The following is an 18164-nucleotide window of genomic DNA, read 5'->3' as shown; positions in this document are numbered from 1 at the left end:
CCTGTCCTTCCACTGACCCTACCTAGGACTGTACTGTGTAGTAAATCTCTTCTCTGTCGTCAGTGGTTTTGTAATTAATAGATATTGTTTAATGATCATGAGGTCCAGGTAGTCTCCAAATAATGATAAAGACCTTCGCTGACATATTCCTGGCACCCACCCATCATAAATCAGATAAGGCCTTGACTTACTTACTTACTCCAAGCACTTACCCCCATACCCTAGGTTAACTATAAAATGGTGATGGTCCCTCGGAGGTGCGGAGCGCAGCTGCCGATGCCTCCAGACTGCCATACGCCCCATCCAATCCGCACGTAAGTTACCCGCAATAAACGTCACAACTGTACTTTATGGAGCTGACTGCCTCGTTGTTTGGTCTCAAGATACCTTCTCAGTTCATTGGGCACTTTTCATTCCCTCTGTCCTCGGAGACAGTTTTAGATGGGGAATTCTCATGACTCAGTCCAGAACCAACTGGAGGATGCACGGTGTGGGCACTCTGGTCTCCTGCAGAAATTCTCATCAGAACGACTGGAAGAACAAGGTACAGTGCAGATCCCCAGGCCCATTCTCTCAGCTTCTGATTCAGAAGTATGCCGTGTTGGTTTCCCGGGCGCAGGGCTGGGGAGCTGTAACACGGTACCACCAGCTGGGTGGCTTATAGTAACAGAAATGTACTATCTCACAGTCTGGAGGCCAGAAATCTGAACCTAAGGTGTTGGCAGGGTTTGTTCCTTCTGGAGGCTTTGAGGGAGAATCTGTTCCAGGCCCTCTCCTGGCTTCTGTTGGCTCTGGGCCATCCTTGGCTTTCCTAGGTCTGCACATGGATCACACCAATCCCTGACGCCATTTTCACAGTCTTCTCCCTGAGTCTGTGTCTCTTTTCTTATTAGGACACCAGTCATATTAGGACACCGGGCAAGGGTCCCCTGCCCCAGTATGACCTCATCTCAACTAATTATATCTGCAACAACACTATTTCCAAATAAGGTCGCCTTCTAAGGTCCTGGTGGCTAGACCTTCAGCATATCTATTTCGGTGGGGGGAGACACAGTTCAACCTGTAACAGATGCAGCAATTCTAAACGCTAACAACCCCCCGGGAGATTCCGACATGACCCCCTGTGACTGTGGCATTTCCGTCTGGTTCTTCTTTACAGAGCCTTCTGCAGAGGCAAGGCCTGTAACAACGGTACACGGAGCAGGACCAGTCTGTTGCACTTTGACAGCCGGGCGTGCAGAGAATGAAAGGAAACAGAACTGCTGGAGGGAGGCAGCGAGGGGCAGCATGGTCCCAGCGGAGCATGAAGGGAAGCCTGGCTCGGCGTCTTGCGTCCCCTACTGTCACCCCACTGGCCACATGTCTGAGGTCGGAAAGAAGGTACTTGACTTAATTTTCCAGCTACTCAAATGCCAACACAGCAGGTGCTTCAAAAACAGGATTGCAGAAGGAAGTGCAGGATGAATAGCGCCGACCTTTTTTTCTTGGTTTAAAAGGAAATCTCTTGCTTTGGGGCAGATCATGCCTCATGAATTGACTTCTCACAGGCACTTTTGTAGATGAGAAACTGCAGCAGAGAGGGTTATGGGTAGATGCAGTGTGGCTCCCTTCCCACGTACTTTGTGGAGCAGGGATGGGGTCTGACATGGAGGGGTCGACGTGATGCTCAGACAGCATCCAGACACCAAGCCGTCCACCTGGATAGTTTTATGTGGTGGGTGGGGAGAGGCTGGGGGAAAGGCACTCCTCCCAGAACACCTGCTCTGACAGGTAGCCTATAGCCTCAGAGCCACGGGGGAGCACCTGAGGTGAACAGAGAGGCAGGGATGAAAGAGCAGGAACCTCGGTGAAACCCATGCACATCTCCCCTTACGGGCCATCTTCTTTCCTGCCTCCTGCTTTTGCATATGCTGGTCCTTGACCCCGCAGCCTCCATTGGAAAATGACTTCCACCCTCCCTCTGTTAACGGTGCCAGCCTCACTTCAAATCCATGATCACAACTCTCAAAGGGGTTCTCAGCACGGCTGGGCGATCCTACCACATTTCCCTATCCATTCACTCTTTTTTTTTTTTTTTTTTTTTTTTGCGGTACGCGGGCCTCTCACTGCTGTGGCCTCTCCCGTTGCGGAGCACAGGCTCCGGATGCGCAGGCTCAGCGGCCATGGCTCACGGGCCCAGCCGCTCCGCGGCATGTGGGATCTTCCCGGACCGGGGCACGAACCCGCGTCCCCTGCATCGGCAGGTGGACGGTTAACCACTGCGCCACCAGGGAAGCCCTATCCATTCACTTTTCCATGTGAGAAAGAGCACCTAATTGGTCGAAGCCACTAAATAGTTAGATTTCTGCTAAAGGCAGCCAGAGGCAACCCCTAACAACACAAGGACGGATATCTCATGTTCATCTTCTTTTAAAGGGAAACAACTTGGATTCTTCGGATTCTAGATTGAAGCATCTTCTGGCACGCGGCACAATACGCAATGTGATTGCTCTCCGCTCGGGTCCGTCACCCCTCTGCCTTTTCACAGGCTCACATTTGCCATCCAGGCACTCTCTGAGGACCCTTCAGACATGTCTGAACTGATAAAGGACCCGAGGCAAGGTTGCCTGGAGCCCACCATCACTTTGGCCCAAAGTGCCCAAGCTGGTTTGAGCGGAAGTTCCCAGGACTGGGTGTCTACCGCTGGGAGGGACCATGAGCCTCAGAGCAGGCAGGACCACAGGGAAATTGTGATGAGCTCTGAAACCGCTCACCACGTCAGCACCGCCCCCCCCCACCCCGCCCCGTCCCAAGTCTGACGCGCTGTGTTGCAGAGGCACTTCCCGTTCTGCTGGGACCAAGGACGTAGTCTCGCAGTGGGTGAGACTTGCTGCCCAGCTTGGTGTGTGTGTCTGGGCTAACCTGGGCATCCACCAGCCCTAGAGCTTTAGCTGACCAGGATAAATGACAGGCTGCAGTCTCCTTCACCTCCCCCAGTGCCCACTGGGAATGGAGCCCCGCCCTGCCCCCTGACCCAAACAACTCTGCCCCGGGGCCCTCACCTCGTGCTGCTCCACCCTCCATGCACGCTTAGGGAATACAAACTTCTTCAACAGCCGCTGGTCCCTGTGTCTGCCAGGCCGTCTCGTTCTCTGGGCACTGTCCTGACTCCTGGAACTCCACGCCTTGCCCTCCTCGCCCGTCAGGACTCAGCCGGGCATGGTGGCTCCAGAAGCTTCCCTGACACCCAGGCTGAGCCTGGCACCTGCTGTCGGAGCCACGCCTGGGCTGCCGTTTTCCATATCATGCATCCCCAGTGCTGCTGTCACCTGCTATAAGCTGAAAATGGCGAAACGCTGGTGAACGCCTAAGGGCCAGCCTGGCATGTGTCCATCTGGCCCTCCTGGAGGTAGGGAAGTGCATCCCATCATCTCCGCAAGCCCAAGGCCTAGTTGAGTGTTGGCCAAATGGGGCTGATGTGCTGTCAGTCCTGCCTACGGGGCTTCAGCTCCTGCTGCATGAGCCCACGGCTGCCCAAGCCTCTGCTCTGACCCATCAGGCACAGGTGGATGAACCCCCAGATAGTAACGTCAGCTGGGACCAAGCCTGAGCCTCTGCTTCCTTGACTGCTGTAAGGGCAGTCATGCGGCCAGGTCTGACCCCAGCTTCGCCCCTCCCAGCTCAGCATCATCCTATCTCCTGCCAGCCAATGATGCTGGGGTCCTAGCACAGTCCACACCACCTCACCCCATCAAATAATAACAAGAACAATGACAATAACAACAACAACAATAATAGTAATCCCTTTCATGAGGACTCCTACCATGCTAGGTATTGTATGAACAGCCTCATTTAACCTTACAACAAACACACTGCAAGGGAGTGATTTCCACTTTGTCACTGCTGAAAATGAGGCTCAGTGACGTTAAGTGACTTGCCGTAGGTCACTCTGGCAGCGGAAGAGCCAGGACTTGATCCCGGGCAAGTTTGCTCCAGAGCTTGGGCACGTAACCATCTGTAGGCCTGCCCCTCTGTGCCAGCATCCTGTGTGCCGGCTTGGTCCTCCTGTGGCCACCCCACTTCATATGAACACCCTGAGGCCCAGAGAGGTGAAGTTAGTGCCTTGCTCAGGCCACATGGCAGAGGCAGGATTAGAACAACGGTGTCCACCTGCTGCTTCCCTTCCAGCGTCGTGGCTGGCTTCATGGGGGGCCAGGGACCCCGATTCCCCCAGGGAGACTTTCTGCCCTTGGAAGGGCTCTGCCCAGCAGATGCTGGTGGTGGACTTACTTCTCTCTGTTGAATATGATGAATTCTTTCCGCACTGTCTCCAGGCACTGCTGGAGGTGTCCATTCTGTCAAAGAGCACAGAGAGGGGACTGTAAGTGATGAAGCATCATCCGGGGAGTGAGGACGAGCAGAGACTGATCTAAATGGGGCTGGGGACAATCAAAGCGGCTGGAGCAGCCCTGATTTTAGCGGCGGCTGTGCCACCGGGGGTAGGGAGGGGGGCTGGCAGACAGAGATGCTTTTCTCCATTTGAAGCCATTAAATCCAATTTAAAAGCCATGTTAAAACGGAATAGGAATTGAAAATCATGACCTTGGTTTCCTGATCACTTGAATGTTCGTTAGTCCTAATTAAGAAGCATGGTGGGGAGAGGAAGAGATTTAAGGCCATGGTGCAAAGGTGCTCAATCTCTTCAGGAACAGGTGCCAAGGACCACCCGTCCCACGGATGCTCTGTAATACACGCCTCAGAGGCTGCCTGGATGCAGAATGTACACTGCATGCCTGTGCAGGAGCCCCACACCCTTGTGTGCCCTTACGTACACACACCCAGCCCTTCCCAGGCCAACTTCTGCATTAGGCTCTGCAGGCGCTGGCCTAGGCTCCACGATACTCTTAGGGGCTACAAAGATGTTTTAATTTCTTTTCAAATAAGCTGAAAAAAATGAATTTTTAAATTTGAAAGTTATATTCATCTTCCTACCAATGTAATCATGCACTACAATTTTTAATATATTTTGATGGAGGAAGGGGCCGTTGTGGGTTGAATTGTGTCCTCCAAAAAGGTATGTTGTGGAATGGATAAAGAAGATTTGTATATATACAATGAAATACTACTCAGCCATGAAAAAGAACGAAATAATGCCATTTGCAGCAACATGGATGGACCTGGAGATTATCATACTAAGTGAAGTAAGTCAGAAAGAGAAAGACAAATACTGTATGTTATCACTTACATGTGGACTCTAAAAGATGACACAAATGAACCTATCTACAAAGCTGAAATAGACTCACAGACATAGAGAACAGACTTGTGGTTGCCAAGGAGGGGGTGGGGGAGGGAAGGAGTGGGAGTTTGGGATTAGTAGATGCAAACTATTATATATAGAATGGATAAGCAACAAGGTCCTACTGTATAGCACAGGGAACTATATTCAATATCCTGTGATAAACCATAATGGAAAAGAATATGAAAAAGAATGTATATATGCGTATAACTGAATCACTTTGCTGTACAGCAGAAATTAACACAACATTGTAAATCAACCATACTTCAATAAAAAATAAAAAATAATATTTTAAAAAGATACGTTGAAGTCCTAACCCCCTGGACTGGTGAATGTGAGCTTATTTGGAAACAGGGTCTTTGTAGATGGAACTAGTTAAGCTGAAGTCACCCTGGAGCGGAGTGGGCTCTACATTTAACAACGGGTGTCCCTAAAAGAGGGCCGTGTGAAGACACAGAGAGGAAAACACCACGTGAAGACGGAGGGAGAGATGGAAGTGATGCAGCCGCGAGCCAAGGGATGTGAAGGGCTGCTGGCCACCGCCAGAGGCTGCAAGAGGCAAGGAGGGACCCTCCCTATAGCCTTTGGAGAGAGCAAAGCTCTGTCAATACCTGGTTTTGAACTTCTAGCCTCTAGAATTGTGTGAACACATTTCAGTTGTTTTAAGACACCAAGTGTGTGATACTTTGTGTTGGCAGCCTAGAAAATGAATGCAGTGGGCCACAGAGTGTGGCCCTGGGTGCCTCCACAGTACAAAACCTCTGCAGAGGGTGCTGGGGGCTACTCGGAACAGCGCTGGTGTCACTCAGCATCATTTCTTCTGCTCTTGCTAACAGATACGGAGGTTCCTGCGCTAGGAACAGTGCTAATGTGAATGATGAGAGCACGAATATGTCCCTCTACAGGGATGATTTCACAGGGTTCTGCTATGAAAGACCACTTGTTCGATGGAGGCATTTTATTGACTGCAAATGAACGTATTTGGTGGGGCAAAGTGACAAGCCCCCCATCTGGCTAAGAAGCAGCTCAACCATATTCACTGGAGTATAGGATTCCTCTCTGCCTGGGGTCTGCTCCTGAGATGGCACTCACCAGAGGACAGCTGTCCTTTGTGCCATCTTTGGACCTGTTCTTTGCCAACCTCTTCTTCTTTTTGTGAAGTGGTTTGGATTCAAGAATCATTTCTTCAAGTTCAAATGTGGGATCACAGTTCAGTCTCCCTTTCTGAAAAGAAATGGAAAATAAAACATGGTTTGTCTTTGTTCCGTGCCATTGAATTGTATTTTCATTCATCCATTCATTCAATCAATCATTCATTCATTCAACAAGGAACAATGAACTACTCCTATGGGATACATCAGCTACACTTTCTTCCTGATAATGAACAGTGACACACCCTCGCCGCACACGTCATTCATTTATCCCCATAATCCCGCCCACCTTGCACACCCCACTTATTAACATCCACAGGTTCCCTTGATCTCCTTACGTATGTTCATTTCGTGAGGTTGAGTTCAGTTTTCCAATCTGTTCTTTTCACTTATTTTCTCATACTCTCCTTCTCATGTCATTACTACCTTTTCTATAAATATCATTTTTAACAATTCCATTTAAAAATACCATTTCTGGCCAAAATCTACCCAGTTCCCCATCCTGGCTCCCTGTTCTCCTGCAGCTAGAGCCAGCTGACCCTCAGGCCTGGCTCTGCCCTAGGCTGGGCTCCTGCCACTTTGGTCAGGAGCAATATTGGTCTCCCTGACTTATCCCAGGCGGCTCTTTTCCATCCTGAGACCCAGCCCAGGATGCTGGCCCTCTCAGGCAGCACAGTCTGGTGGTTATAACATCAATGGCTCTGAAGGTGCTCAGAAAAAACAACAACCCAGTTCTGCTGCTTTCTGACCTTGAACTTCTTTGGGACTCAGTTCATTATCTGTAAAGTCTGGATAAGCATTCCTCCCTCACGCAAGATTAAACAAGTTAATAAAGTTCTTCATGTAGGGCCAAGTGAGAAGTGAGTCCTTGAGTAGGTGTCCCTGTTCCTGATTGGATGGGGGCCAGGGAGGGGAGGGACCAGGCACAACCGTGGGGGGGGCTGCCAGCCTTGCCACTGAGTCCTACAGCCTCACCTTTCACCTGCGTGCCTTTGAGGGAGACATATAACCTCTCTCTGCCTCAGTTTCCTCATCTGTGTAAAATGCAGCAGGCTCAGTGGGTTGATGAGGATTAACTGAGATAGTGCTTGCAAATCTTCTAGAATGGGTCCTTCCTGATCCATGGCAGGCCTGCAATGGCTGACCGCTCCCTCTGCTGCCCTGCAGTCCCAGCCGCCTCCCATGGGAGCCCCGGCCTTAAACCCCAACTTATAAGCGAGGGTCTTGCTACCTGCCATCAAACTTGCCTTGGCCAGGCTGCCTCACCCCTCGATGTCAGCCAGTGCCCTGCCATGGCCAGGGCAAGAGGAGGAACCAGGGCTTTGCAGATAGAACTGGGGCAAGGCCTGGCTTTTCCACTCACTAGCAAGTCCCTCAACCTCTCTGGCCCTGTTTCCATAACTGCAAAATGAGGGTAAGTGCTCCGAACTTGTGAGGCTGGGGAGCAGTACTACGTTCTTTTCCCTTTCCCTTCTCCATCCTGGAGAGAGGTCCCAGCGGAACAGTCCCCGCTGGGCTTGTCTGTACTGACAGCTCTCCCCAACCTGCCCCTGCCAGGATCCTCACACTGCCAACTGCTATGGTTCCACGAATAGTCCCCCTTCCCTTGGTGGTACATCTGTCCCCCACCACTCTCCCTCTCCCAGTGAGCAGGTCAGATTCCAGGCCCAAGTCCTTCCTGGCCTGATCTATCTTCCCTCCCTCCCTTCCTTCCTTCAATGGAGGCTCTGGATCCAGACTGCCTGAGGTCAAGCCCTGGCTTTGCCAATTTCTCACTGAGTAATGTGGGCAGTTTGCTTAACCTGAGACTATTCACTTAAGCTGAGACTACTAACAGGGCCCCCTTCCCTGTTGTGAAGCTTATGTGACATTACGTGAAGCTTTAGAACACGCTTAACCCTACTGGCTGTTATCATTAACCGATTCATACTCATGTGACAAGCACATATCGAGGTCTTCTAGCAGCTTCTGGGGTCACCCATTGCTCTGGGATCTCTCTCAGGCGAAGGTCAGCCAACCCACCCTCTGAAGCTCTCGGGCAATGGCGGATGCACGCGACAGAACGTTATTGACCGCTAACGCAGACCTAGGCAACTGTCCAGTGGGGAACCAGGGAGGGTGAGATCCACTCCAGGTAAGGGGATGGAGAGGCTGGCTGGGAAAACGTCCCAGAGGAGGCAATGACTGAGTTTCCTCCTTATCCAGAAGGCAGTTACCAAGACCCTCCAGTGGACCACTTGCTGCGTTTTACGCTGAGTCTGGAAGGAGGGGGAGGAGATTTCCAAGTGGACAAGAAAGGCACTCCTGGAAGAGGAAGCAGTGTGTTCACAGGTATGGAGCTAAGGAACAGTGTGGCCAGAGGGGACAACTGCAGGCATCTGCATGTGGACCTCGGAAATCAGGTACAAATCCACCCTGAATCTCAGTGAAACGTGATTCCTCTGGTGCTCAGGTGACCGTGGCCAGCAGGGCCCCCACTGGACAGCTTCTGGCGTCTTCCTGCCCGCCCAGGTGGGGGACCCTGCACAGGGCGGGATGCCGTCGAACAGGACCTCACTCACATTGGGTACGAAGCCGGGCATCAGGGCCTTCTCCCACACCGCGTCCCAGTTCATGTCGGCCAAGTAGGGTGCGCTCTGGACGTCACCGAGGCTGGACAGGCGGCTCTTGGGGTCCTTGGTCAGGAGCTGCAGGCAAAGGGCAAACGTGCTTGCTTGGGCAGTGCACCCCACCGAGGTTTGTGGGGGAATCCGAAGGCGGAGTCTTGGGAAAATGAAGGTGCCCCGCTTTCTGCGTTCCATGAGTGTCCTGTCCTGTTTGGGCTGCTGTGTTGGAAGCATCACCTACACTCATCTCTTTATAGCCAGGGAGGAACTGAGGGGTCAGGCTGCTGGAAGGTCATCCAGCAATGGGCTCTCTGGACAGGGACTAGATTTTTGCCTGCCGTGCTCCCCTTGGGAACTCGCACCCTGTGACATGCCACCTCTCAATGAGGTCTGCAGAGGTTTCCAATTAAAAATAAAAAGAATTAGCCACCTTGTTTTAGGACTTTCAGCTTGGTAATGGGATGCACAAAAGCATAATAAAATTTCTCCCTGGACAGCTATGAGGTGACCTCTGCAGTCTGATGGAATGGCCTCATTTGTAGCCAAGGGGTCAACTTTTAGCTTCCCTTCAAATGGAGTTTCTGCTAATAAGGGGTGATGCAGTAAAAGAAAAAAAAATAGCCGTACATTACCTTGCATCCAGAGGGGTTTTCAGCTTTCAAAACACTAGCTTATCTGGTGCAAGGACACTGAGGCTAAAAGTGAAAGACGGGGCCCAGCCCTGGGAGGGCCACTCGGTAGCAGCGTGGCCCCGGCTGAGCTGCTGACTGTGCTGTGCATGTTTCCTCCTCCGAAAGTAGGAAGGATAATGGTAACTCTTCCACTTCTGGCTCATGATTCAGATGAGACCCATAGGGGATGGATGAGGACCTGGGACACACCAAGGCAGGATGCCACCCCCAGCTGCTGGCAGGTGGGAGCTGGAATCAGGACCCCCAGCCAGTCGGCTCCCACCTGCCACTGCAGCGAGTGGGCTACAGTCACACCATGGGAGGGGCACCTGGCAGGGTCTCACCTGCTGATCACGGTGGCCTCTCTCTAGGAACTGTCCCCAGAATGACGGGTACAGATTTAAACAGAGATGCTGCTTCAATGCCCAGGGCAGGGCGGCGGTGGAAGGGGGTGGCCACCGTTTAGAGCAGCAGTTAGTTCTCTGACTCCATGGGTGGGTGGGAGGTGGAGGTGTTGGCAGGTGGGTAGAGCTTCCAGGTGATTCCAATCAGCAGTTGGTTAAGGACCACTGATGTCTAAAACCCAGGGGGTGAATCTCCCCTAAAGCAATTTAACTAATGAGTAATTCCCTAAGTCATCTACAGAGTTTGGAGGGATTAAGAGGTGACATCTGGAGTTCAGAGAGCTTGGATTTAAATCCTCCTCTGCCTCTAACAGCCCTGTGGCAGTGAGTGAATGATCTGCTTTCCCGAGCCTCAGTTTTCCCATCTCTACTATGGGGGCACTAACACTCCTCCTCTCACAGGGCATGTAAGGACTAAACGAGCAGAGCCCCCATATAACATTCCCCCAACCAGTGCTGGCTGCCGTCATCATAATTCCTTCATTAAAGGTGACTGGCGCTGACCACATGCAAGGCTCGACTCTGTGTCTTGGAGGATTCCGAGTGAGTTTAGCTGAATGCCAGCCTCAGAAGGAGGGCGCCACGACCCACTGCCCATGCTGAACTCGAGCTTATCAGAACACAAACAACAGGGCCTGCCCCACCATTTCTGATTCAGCAGGTCTGCGGGTGGAGCCTGAGAATCCGCATTTCCAACAAGTTCCCGGGGGATGCTGGTCCAGGAACCACCTTGGAGAACCACTGCTTTATTCTACTAGCAACTACTAGTTCCCAGGAAAAGTCAGGAGACGCCCAATGTCTTAAAGGTCAGTGAGTTAAAAGATGATCTGTAAAATTTTTCAAGAGCTATATGCATTAAATATTTCTAATTACTAGAAGCTTATTGTGGAGTGAAAAGAGCCTGTGGGCTTTGTTGTCACAGACGTGACTAAAAGCCACCCTGTCCAGCGGCTTTGTGATCTTGCTGCGGGATGGTGAGAGTGTTTACGATGAGGCATTAGAGCACCGCTGACTTTATTATTTCTACCACTGTCCCGCCATTCGTTTTCTCATTCCTTAATCTGCTGGTCTGCCTGTTACTGCGCTGAGTGCCCAGCTCCCTGGCCAGGTGGGCTGGCGGCTGCCCCCTTACCTTCTTCAGCAGGGCTACCATGCCCTTGCACCACGTGGAGGAGTAGTGGACACGCTCCACCTTGAAGATGTTGAGGATCTCATCAATGGGGGTGGCCGAGTGGATTTCATATGGCCTCTGCAACCAAAGGACAACAGGCGGCATCAGAGAGAGAGACCCCACGTGGTTAAAACAGACATAGAGAACAGACTTGTGGTTGCCAAGAGGGAGGGGGAGGGGGAGGGATGGAGTGGGAGTTTGGGGGGGGGTGGGATGAATTAGGAGATTGGGATTGACATATATACACTATTGATACCATGTATTAAATAGATAACTAATGAGAACCTACTGTATAACACAGGGAACTCTACTCAGTGCTCTGTGGTGACCTAAATGGGAAGGAAATCCAAAAAGAGGGGATATATATGTATGTATAGCTGATTCACTTTGCTGTACAGTAGAAACTAGCACAACATTGTAACGCAATTATACTCCAATAAATATTTTTAAAAAATAATAAAATAAAGTCAGCTCTGTGCCTTTAAGCTCCAGGCTTAGCCTTAATCTGTTTGTGTGGTTCTGGAGAAACCCAGGTCCTTCGACAAGAATACTGGCACATATTAAGATCCATATTCATCTGCGTCAGGTAAAGAGTTCTACTGATGCTCGGTTCTCACTCATTGGCCTTAGGATGTCTTGACTCAGAAAACCAAGTGGTCTTTATAAGGTAAAGTAATTACATGTTCTGCTGGTGAAAGTGATTTTGGCAGCAGGGCACTGGATATACTCATTATAGAGTGGAGGTGCATCTCTATTCCAGGAAACTCAGTTTACAAAGATGGCCAATTTACCGAGAAATGGAAGAAACAGGAAAAGAACTGTGGTAGACCTGTGATTTTATTTTTTTAAATTTTTTTACGTCTTTATTGGAGTATAATTGCTTTACAATGGTGTGTTAGTTTCTGCTTTATAACAAAGTGAATCAGTTATACATATGTTCCCATATCTCCTCCCTCTTGCGTCTCCCTCTCTCCCACCCTCCCTATCCCACCCATCCAGGTGGTCACAAAGCACCGAGCTGATCTCCCTGTGCTATGCGGCTGCTTCCCACTAGCTATCTATTTTACGTTTGGTAGTGTATATATGTCCATGTCACTCTCTCACTTTGTCACAGCTTACCCTTCCCCCTCCCCGTATCCTCAAGTCCATTCTCTAGTAGGTCTATGTCTTTATTCCCGTCTTACCCCTAGGTTCTTCATGACATTTTTTTTTCTTAGATTCTATATATATGTGTTACCATATGGTATTTGTCTTTATCTTTCACTCTGTATGACAAACTCTAGGTCCATCCACCTCACTACAAATAACTCAATTTTGTTTCTTTTTATGGCTGAGTAATATTCCATTGTATATATGTGCCACATCTTCTTTATCCAATCATCCGATGATGGACACTTAGGTTGTTTCCATCTCTTGGCTATTGTAAATAGAGCTGCAATGAACATTTTGGTACATGACTCTTTTTGAATTATGGTTTTCTCAGGGTATATGCCCAGTAGTGGGATTGCTGGGTCATATGGTAGTTCTATTTGTAGTTTTTTAAGGAACCTCCATACTGTTCTCCATAGTGGCTGTACCAATTCACATTCCCACCAGCAGTGCAAGAGTGTTCCCTTTTCTCCACACCCTCTCCAGCAGTTATTGTTTCTAGATTTTTTGATGATGGCCATTCTGACCGGTGTGAGATGATATCTCATTGTAGTTTTGATTTGCATTTCTCTAATGATTAATGATGTTGAGCATTCTTTCATGTGTTTGTTGGCAATCTGTATCTCTTCTTTGGAGAAATGTCTATTTAGGTCTTCTGCCCATTTTTGGATTGAGTTGTTTGTTTTTTTGTTATTGAGCTGCATGAGCTGCTTGTAAATTTTGGAGATTAATCCTTTGTCAGCTGCTTCATTTGAAAATATTTTCTCCCATTCTGAGGGTTGTCTTTTGGTCTTGCTTATGGTTTCCTTTGCTGTGCAAAAGCTTTGAAGTTTCATTAGGTGCCATTTGTTTATTTTTGTTTTTATTTCCATTTCTCTAGGAGGTGGGTGAAAAAGGATCTTGCTGTGATTTATGTCATAGAGTGTTCTGCCTATGTTTTCCTCTAAGAGTTTGATAGTTTCTGGCCTTATATTTAGGTCTTTAATCCATTTTGAGATTAATTTTGTGTATGGTGTTAGGGAGTGTTCTAATCTCATACCTTTACATGTACCTGTCCAGTTTTCCCAGCACCACTTATTGAAGAGGCTGTCCTTTCTCCACTGTACAGTCCTGCCTCCTTTATCAAAGATAAGGTGACCATATGTGCGTGGGTTTATCTCTGGGCTTTCTATCCTGTTCCATTGATCTATATTTCTGCTTTTGTGCCAGTACCATACTGTCTTGATTACTGTAGCTTTGTAGTATAGTCTGAAGTGAGGGAGCCTCATTCTTCCAGCTCCGTTTTTCGTTCTCAAGATTGCTTTGGCTATTCGGGGTCTTTTGTGTTTCCATACAAATTGTGAAATTTTTTGTTCTAGTTCTGTGAAAAATGCCAGTGGTAGTTTGATCGGGATTGCATTGAATCTGTAAATTGCTTTGGGTAGTAGAGTCATTTTCACAATGTTGATTCTTCCAATCCAAGAACATGGTATATCTCTCCATCTATTTGTACCATCTTTAATTTCATTCATCAGTGTCTTATAATTTTCTGCATACAGGTCTTTTGTCTCCTTAGGTAGGTTTATTCCGAGATATTTTATTCTTTTTCTTGCAGTGGTAAATGGGAGTGTTTTCTTGATTTCACTTTCAGATTTTTCATCATTAGTGTATAGGAATGCCAGAGATTTCTGTGCATTAATTTTGTATCCTGCTACTTTACCAAATCCATTGATTAGCTCTAGTAGTTTTCTGGTATCATCTTTAGGATTCTCTATGTATAGTATCATGTCACCTGCAAACAGTGACAGCTTTACTTCTTCTTTTCCGATTTGGATTCCTTTTATTTCCTTTTCCTCTCTGATTGCTGTGGCTAAAACTTCCAAAACTATGTTGAATAAGAGTGGTGAGCATGGACAACCTTGTCTTGTTCCTGATCTTAGTGGAAATGGTTTCAGTTTTTCACCATTGAGAACGATGTTGGCTGTGGGTTTGTCACATATGGTCTTTATTATGTTGAGGAAAGTTCCCTCTATGCCTACTTTCTGCAGGGTTTTTATCATAAATGGGTGTTGAATTTTGTCGAAAGCTTTTTCTGCATCTATTGAGATGATCATATGGCTTTTCCTCCTTCAATTTGTTAATATGGTGTATCACGATGATTGATTTCCGTATATTGAAGAATCCTTGCATTCCTGGAATAAACCCCACTTGATCATGGTGTATGATCCTTTTAATGTGCTGTTGGATTCTGTTTGCTCATATTTTGTTGAGGATTTTTGCATCTATGTTCATCAGTGATATTGGCCTGTAGTTTTCTTTCTTTGTGACATCCTTGTCTGGTTTGGTATCAGGGTGATGGTGGCCTCACAGAATGAGTTTGGGAGTGTTCCTCCCTCTGCTATATTTTGGAAGAGTTTGAGAAGGATAGGTGTTAGCTCTTCTCTAAATGTTTGATAGAATTCGCTTGTGAAGCCATCTGGTCCTGGGGTTTTGTTTGTTGGAAGATTTTTAATCACAGTTTCAATTTCCGTGCTTGTGATTGGTCTGTTCATATTTTCTATTTCTTCCTGATTCAGTCTTGGCAGGTTGTGCATTTCTAAGAATTTGTCCATTTCTTCCAGGTTATCCATTTAATTGGCATAGAGTTGCTTGTAGTACTCTCTCATGATCTTTTGTATTTCTGCAGTGTCAGTTGTTACTTCTCCTTTTTCATTTGTAATTCTATTGATTTGAGTCTTCTCCCTTTTTTCTTGATGAGTCTGGCTAATGGTTTATCAATTTTGTTTATCTTCTCAAAGAACCAGCTTTTAGTTTTATTGATCTTTGCTATCGTTTCCTTCATTTCTTTTTCATTTATTTCTGATCTGATCTTTATGATTTCTTTCCTTCTGCTAACTTTGGGGTTTTTTTGTTCTTCTTTCTCTAATTGCTTTAGGTGCAAGGTTAGGTTGTTTATTCGAGATGTTTCCTGTTTAAGGTAGGATTGTATTGCTATAAACTTCCCTCTTAGAACTGCTTTTGCTGCATCCCATAGGTTTTGGGTCGTCGTGTCTCCATTGTCATTTGTTTCTAGGTATTTTTTGATTTCCTCTTTGATTTCTTCAGTGATCACTTCGTCATTAAGTAGTGTATTGTTTAGCCTCTATGTGTTTGTATTTTTTTACAGATCTTTTCCTGTAATTGATATCTAGTCTCATAGCGTGGTCGGAAAAGATACTTGGTACAATTTCAATTTTCTTAAATTACCAAGGCTTGATTTGTGACCCAAGATATGATCTATCCTTGAGAATGTTCCATGAGCACTTGAGAAAAATGTGTATTCTGTTGTTTTTGGATGGAATGTCCTATAAATATCAATTAAGTCTATCTTGTTTAATGTATCATTTAAAGCTTGTGTTTCTTTATTTATTTTCATTTTGGATGATCTGTCAATTGGTGAAAGTGGTGTGTTAAAGTCCCCTACTATGAATGTGTTACTGTCGATTTCCCCTTTTATGGCTGTTAGTATTTGCCTTACGTATTGAGGTGCTCCTATGTTGGGTGCATAAATATTTACAATTGTTATATCTTCTTCTTGGATCGATCCCTTGATCATTATGTAGTGTCCTTCTTTGTCTCTTCTAATAGTGTTTATTTTAAAGTCTATTTTGTCTGATATGAGAATTGCTACTCCAGCTTTCTTTTGATTTCCATTTGCATGGAATATTTTTTCCATCCCCTCACTTTCAGTCAGTATGTATCCCTAGGTCTGAAGTGGGTCTCTTGTAGACAGCATATATATGGGTCTTGTTTTTGTATCCATTCAGCCAGTCTGTGTCTTTTGGTGGGAGCATTTAATCCCACCAAATGGATTGGATCCCACCAATGGGAGCATTAATTTACATTTAAGGTAATTATCAATATGTATGTTCCTATTCCCATTTTCTTAATTGTTTTGGGTTTGTTATTGTAGGTCTTTTCCTTCTCTTGTGTTTCTTGCCTAGAGAAGTTCCTTTAGCATTTGTTGTAAAGCTGGTTTGGTGGTGCTGAACTCTCTCAGCTTTTGCTTGTCTGTAAAGGTTTTAATTTCTCCATCAAATCTGAATGAGATCCTTGCTGGGTAGAGTAATCTTGGCTGCATGTTTTTCTCCTTCATCACTTTAAATATGTCCTGCCAGTCCCTTCTGGCTTTAAGAGTTTCTGATGAAAGATCAGCTGTTAACCTTATGGTGATTCCCTTGTGTGTTATTTGTTGTTTTTCCCTTGCTGCTTTTAATATGTTTTCTTTGTATTTAATTTTTTACAGTTTTATTAATATGCACCTTGGTGTGTTTCTCCTTGGATTTATCCTGTATGGGACTCTCTGTGCTTCCTGGACTTAACTATTTCCTTTCCCATATTAGAGAAGTTTTCAACTATAATCTCTTCAAATATTTTTTCAGTCCCTTTCTTTTTCTCTTCTTCTTCTGGGAACCCCTATAATTCGAATGTTGGTGCGTTTAATGTTGTCCTAGAGGTCTCTGAGACTGTCCTCAGTTCTTTTCATTCTTTTTTCTTTATTCTGCTCTGCAGTAGTTATTTTCACTATTTTATCTTCCAGGTCACTTATCTGTTCTTCTGCCTCAGTTATTCTGCTATTGATCCCATCTAGAGTATTTTTAATTTCATTTATTGTGTTGTTCATCGTTGCTTGTTTCATCTTTAGTTCTTCTAGGTCCTTGTTAAATGTTTCTTGCATTTTCTCTATTCTATTTCTAAGAGTTTAAATCATCTTTAGTATCATTATTCTGAATTCTTTTTCAGGTAGACTGCCTATTTCCTCTTCATTTGTTAGGTCTGGTGGGTTTTTATCTTGCTCCTTCATCTGCTGTGTGTTTTTCTGTCTTCTCATTTTGCTTATCTTACTGTGTTTGGGGTCTCCTTTTTGCAGGCTGCAGGTTCATACTTCTCGTTGATTTTGGTGTCTCTCCCCAGTGGCTAAGGTTAGTTCTGTGGGTTGTATAGGCTTCCTGGTGGAGGGGACTAGTGCCTGTGTTCTGGTGGATGAGGCTGGATCTTGTCTTTCTGGTGGGCAGGTCCACATCTGGTGGTGTGTTTTGGGGTGTCTGTAGACTTATTATGACTTTAGGCAGCCTCTCTGCTAATGGGTGGGGTTGTGTTCCTGTCTTGCTGGTTGTTTCGCATAGGGTGTCCAGCACTGTAGCTTGCTGGTCATTGAGTGAAGCTGGGTGCTGGTGTTGAGATGGAGATCTCTGGGAGATTTTTGCTGTTTGATAGTATGTGGAGCTGGGAGGTCTCTTGTGGACCAGTGTCCTGAAGTTGGCTCTCCCACCTCAGAGTCACAGCACTGACTCCTGGCTGCAGCACCAAGAGCCTTTCATCCACACGGCTCAGAATAAAAGGGAGAAAAAGTAGAAAGAAAGAAAGAAAGAGGATAAAATAAAATAAAAGTAGGATAAAATAAAATAAAAGTAAGATAAAATAAAATAAAGTTATTAAAATAAAAAATAATTATTAAGAAAAAAATTAGAAAAACAAAAAAGCAAAAAAACGGATGGATAGAACCCTAAGACACATGGTTAAAGCAAAGCTATACAGACAAAACCTCACACAGAAGAATACGCATACACACTCACAAAAAGAGGAAAAGGGGAAAAAATAATAAATCTTGCTCTCAAAGTCCACCTCCTTAATTTGGGATGATTCCTTGTCTATTCAGGTATTCCACAGATGCAGGGTACATCAAGTTGATTGTGGAGCTTTAATCCGCTGCTTCTGA

The 18164-nt window shown here is 46.5% G+C and overlaps 1 protein-coding gene across 1 annotated transcript in view; it reads right to left on the bottom strand.

Annotated features, from left to right (window-relative positions):
* STK32B (serine/threonine kinase 32B) overlaps positions 1-18164 on the bottom strand; it is a 353263-nt gene that overhangs the window by 13616 nt on the left and 321483 nt on the right. The window contains exons 8-11 of the mRNA XM_004269626.4: positions 11240-11356; positions 8988-9113; positions 6368-6499; positions 4270-4334 (exon numbers count right to left, since the gene is read on the bottom strand). Of these exons, the coding sequence (XP_004269674.1) occupies positions 4270-4334; positions 6368-6499; positions 8988-9113; positions 11240-11356 (440 nt within the window). The remainder of the gene's footprint in view (positions 1-4269; positions 4335-6367; positions 6500-8987; positions 9114-11239; positions 11357-18164) is intronic.

The sequence above is a fragment of the Orcinus orca genome, chromosome 4 (assembly GCF_937001465.1).
Source record: "Orcinus orca chromosome 4, mOrcOrc1.1, whole genome shotgun sequence".
In the NCBI taxonomy this organism is placed as follows: Eukaryota; Metazoa; Chordata; class Mammalia; order Artiodactyla; family Delphinidae; genus Orcinus; species Orcinus orca.
The sequence above is the reverse complement of the archived record's forward strand: the minus strand, read 5'-3'. Positions and strand labels throughout refer to the sequence as shown.